This window comes from Nicotiana attenuata, unplaced genomic scaffold, assembly GCF_001879085.1.
Source record: "Nicotiana attenuata strain UT unplaced genomic scaffold, NIATTr2, whole genome shotgun sequence".
Taxonomy (NCBI): domain Eukaryota; kingdom Viridiplantae; phylum Streptophyta; class Magnoliopsida; order Solanales; family Solanaceae; genus Nicotiana; species Nicotiana attenuata.
Window position 1 is genome coordinate 1 of NW_017689025.1, and position 4263 is coordinate 4263.

The 4263-nt window shown below is 36.2% G+C and overlaps 1 protein-coding gene across 1 annotated transcript; it reads right to left on the reverse strand.

Annotated features, from left to right (window-relative positions):
• Positions 1 to 1721: 1721 nt before the first annotated feature.
• On the reverse strand, positions 1722 to 3676 carry LOC109222378 (anaphase-promoting complex subunit 13-like). Its single transcript, XM_019386744.1, has 3 exons — positions 3533 to 3676; positions 2896 to 2949; positions 1722 to 2205 (listed from the first exon to the last, which is right to left on the reverse strand). The coding sequence occupies exons 1-3, from the start codon at positions 3612 to 3614 to the stop codon at positions 2144 to 2146; spliced, it is 198 nt and encodes a 65-aa protein (XP_019242289.1). The 5' UTR covers positions 3615 to 3676; the 3' UTR covers positions 1722 to 2143.
• Between the last annotated feature and the right edge of the window lie 587 nt (positions 3677 to 4263).

Consider the following 4263-nt stretch of genomic DNA (forward strand, 5'->3'; position numbering starts at 1 on the left):
CCCAAATATAAATATCATATCCAGTGGATCTCCCCGGGTGCAGTCCCGTAGTCCAACTCGTAAATGCGCGAGGATCTACCGGAATACCACATCCGTAGTCCCAATATAAATACTCAGTACTGAGGAATCTACCGGGTGCAATCCCGTAGTTCCAATGTAAAAGTGCAGGGAGATCTCCCGGAATGCAATTCCGTAGTCCCAAAGTAAACATATAGGGGAGCTCCCGGGATACCGTCCCATGTTTAAGTCATCGTTGTAGAAGAAGAAAGAAGAAAACGAAGGAGGAGGAGAAAGGGGGCTGAAGTTGTTTAAAAAGTGGGTAAAAGTTAAAACTTTAAAAAAAAATGGGTATAGGTTAAATGGGGGCGACCAAACAGGGCGCCCCGTGTAATTTTTACTAACATTTTAACTTATTTAGAATGCAAAATGGCCTCCGACCCACTTAAACTTGTATCCATTTGTCAACCAGGTACATAAACTTTTTGAATTTTCCCATTTGAACATTCCAACTCAGCTATTTGTGCGTTAATAGACACCCGGTTAAATCGACTCATTGTTTCTGATTTTACAGAGGACTAGAAACTACTTTGAAGATGAGAAAACTTGAAGCAGAAGTGATTTTTCTTTTATCTTGGCATTTGGGTTTCAGAAGTTTATTAAGATTTTTTTCTTTCTTCTTCATGTTTTTCGTTTCTGGATTTTAGTTTTGATGTATAGAAAAGTGATTGTAGGTTTCCAATGGGAAAGATGGTGGTAGTGTTAGCGGCGGTATTGCTGCTGGAATGCCGAATCAGAGTTCTGAAAACAAAGAAGAGAAGCTGCAGGTGGTATATGGTTGCAGTGGAGATGGTAGAACCCGTTGAGGATGGGGTATTTTGAGGAGCATTTGTTAAATTGGTTTATTAAAAAAAGGTAGGACCCACCAATTACGCATGTCAAACTATAAAAGGCTGATTAAGTGACGTGGCGATTATGTCATCGTGACCGAGAAACACGCCTAATTGGAGGTGTCTATTGATGTGTAAATAGTTGAGTTGGGATGTTTAAATGGGAAAACCCAAAGTTTTTGCACCGGGTTGACAAATAGGTACAAGTTTAAGTGGCTCAGAGACCATTTTACCTATTTCGAAGTAGTAAAGTTTTCTATGGTTTCTGTTGATGGTACTGATATATTGTCTTTTTTCGTCTTTTTCGTTTTCTTGTGCCGAGGGTCTACCGAAAACAATCTCTCTACACCATCGGAGAAGGGGTAAGGTATGCGTACACACTACCCTCCCCAGACCCCTCACCCGTAGGATTTTACTGGGTTATTGTCGTTGTTAGAAGTAGTAAAGTTGCGAAGGGTACTGCCAAGAGCTCAGGCAGATTAGATGCTAATACCTATGTTAGGGACTACCGCACCCAAGAGTGCATGAGCAGTCGATGAAGTGGGAGAAATTATAAAAAGAAAATAAGGTTCAACTTTTAGTAAAGACAAAACAAGCTAGGAATTCATCACATCTGCTAAATTTTGGTGGAAAGAATCATACCCAAGTTAACCTTAACACCGCGTCATAACAAGTATTATACCTACTTCACAATCCCCAATGTAAAGTCAAAGCAAAACGGTAGACTAGATCACTTGCTGCGGAAGGACTATTCCTTGGTCTCTAGTTGAAATTTGGTTCCAATGGCGAATCTCAATATATTAGACAAAAGCTCAAATTCGGATCCCATTGATCTGTTGCAAATGCAGAAGGTTGCATCTTTTATATCTTGACAGTTCTGATACATCTGAGTTTCGTTTCTACGTATATAAACTGCCAAATAGTAAAATTTATGCCATATATATAGTAAAATTACAAATACAACAAGACAGTCAATTTGGTATGAACTATCAGGAGGAATGACCTTAACATCCACTAACATGCTAGCATTCCTGGATCTATTACCCACTAGAGAGCATAGATTGCCAGGACTACTAAGTGGATCACTCCAAAGATGACCATTGACAAACATATCGAGAGAACGATCAGTTGAAATTAGTTTTGATACGACGTTCAATGCTAATCAAGTACATGACTAGCAATACTTGCAATTTACTTACAAATGACGACAAATTGACAATCTTTGGAAATCCAATTCACAAGCTTGATCGTTAATGTCATGGATTTCCCAATGCAAGGTCATGCCATGTATCCCCATCAACTTTTTGAGCCTCTTGATCTGCAAAAGGATATAAATCAATCATCCAAAAATGAGAACCGATAGGAAGTAGCCAACATGAAAATAACCAACAAATTAAACATGGCAAGAATTCCTCGGATGAGCAACATTGAAAACATAGTAATTCTGATCTGTTAACTCATTAATATGTAATATTCCTGATATCATAACTCAACAAAATGTGAGTGAACCAGGAAATATTAAAATTGGATCATGTATAGATATTCCTGATCCCATTAGTGCCGAAGCCCATTTCAGAAATAACCTAACTATAGCCTTCAAGTTCTTCTCATTACATCTCATCAAATGCTTATAAGCAAATCCACATGATGAGATCATGAAGTGATGTACGGTATAAGGGGTTCAACACGACAGAGAACGGAAACCTTTCAGCAAACACCAATCGTGGATCGAACAGAGGCTAGATTAAACTTTAGAAATGTTTGGCAATCAGGCTTGCAAAGATGAATATAAAGTTCAGCTTTCTGCCTACAACCGACATAACCACACCAAGGAACTTGTATGTTAAAAGTAGTCCCTATCTAGGACACTATGGTAGAGGCCATATAATAGCATTCTGTTCTAACAGTCCTTGGCGATAAACAACATACACTTTTAAACAAATGATTAAGTGATAAATCACTCCCACGTTCAATATTTTTCCAAGTGTATGAATAAAAAAATACTTACTTGAGTCTTCATTGTCGTCAGTCTTTGGAAGTAGTACGGGTGGTAATGGGAGATCTGCAGTAATAGACCAATTAAAAGCAACAACGGTAAATTCTACTATGCATCAATTCTAAGGTAGTTGGGGTAAAATATAAATGCAAAATGAAAGTATGAGACAGAAAATTATAAAACGAATCCCTAATTTGCCACATATGATAGTTATTTAGTACTGGAATGAATGGACCTTACTAGAGTGAAACAGATGATTCATATTAAAAGGCGAAAAAAAAAAAGGAGCTCAATAACTCTGCAGGATTTTATAAAGGAAAGTGCAAATTAAGAAGAAAACTAAAAACTAAAAATGCAATTCAAGAATAATAACTAGAAATATAATCAAATATTATACGGACAACTGAATTGAAAAAAATTTATAATTAAGTGAATTATTTATCGTTTATACTGCTCTCTTCAACATAGAGTTCCATGTGTGATGCACGACTTGGCATCTTGCTGTCAAACAGAAGTGAGACAAAGCACTTACCACCGATCTAGTTCCAAGTTTCAATAAGAGTGATGCAGCCGATTCCGATTAATTTGGGATTGAAGCAAAGTTGATTGATTGATAGTATTAAATTAAATAGGTGAAAGAGGATAATACCATCTTCAGGCAAAGTATCTCGCATCCATTCCTCATCCACAATATCTATGAGGACTCCTAAGCTCAGGATTTGCTCTGCCATGCTTTGCTGCAAGGGCGGCTCTAGGGCTTGCCTTAGGCCCCAAATAATTAAGGCCTCAAAAATAAAAAGTACTACTATATTATTATATAATATATACTCTATAATTTATATTTATATAATTATTAATAAAAGATTTTAAATTTTAATAATTTTTAACATTTGGTAGACGTAAGATTGAGTGAGTTAATTGGAAAAAAAATTTCTCACTAAATTAAATAACATATTTACCTTCTCATTAATTTTATTTTTCTTTCTTTATGTACAGTCTTTTTTCATGGTTTTTACGATTTTACTTTCTAATTTCTAACTCCAATTCTCTAAATTAACTATTTCTTTTGGTCACATTTGATTGAACCACATACCAGAAAGCAAGTTCTTTTGTGTCTCATCTTTTTTAACTAAGAAATCCCCGAGGCAAATGTCGCAAGGTTCAAAACATGATGAATAATGGGCTCACCCTTTACCATTTTCACTTAAGGGAAGAATTCAATACCATATGACGCGCGCCTAACTCATACATCATGAGTTGTGCTCTCACCACTATATCAAAGTCATGTAGGTTTTTTTTGTGTCTCAATATTATATGAATTTTATAAAAGACGTTTCAGGGTCTTTTTAATATATTTTGGTTTAGGCCACCAGTTTTGTT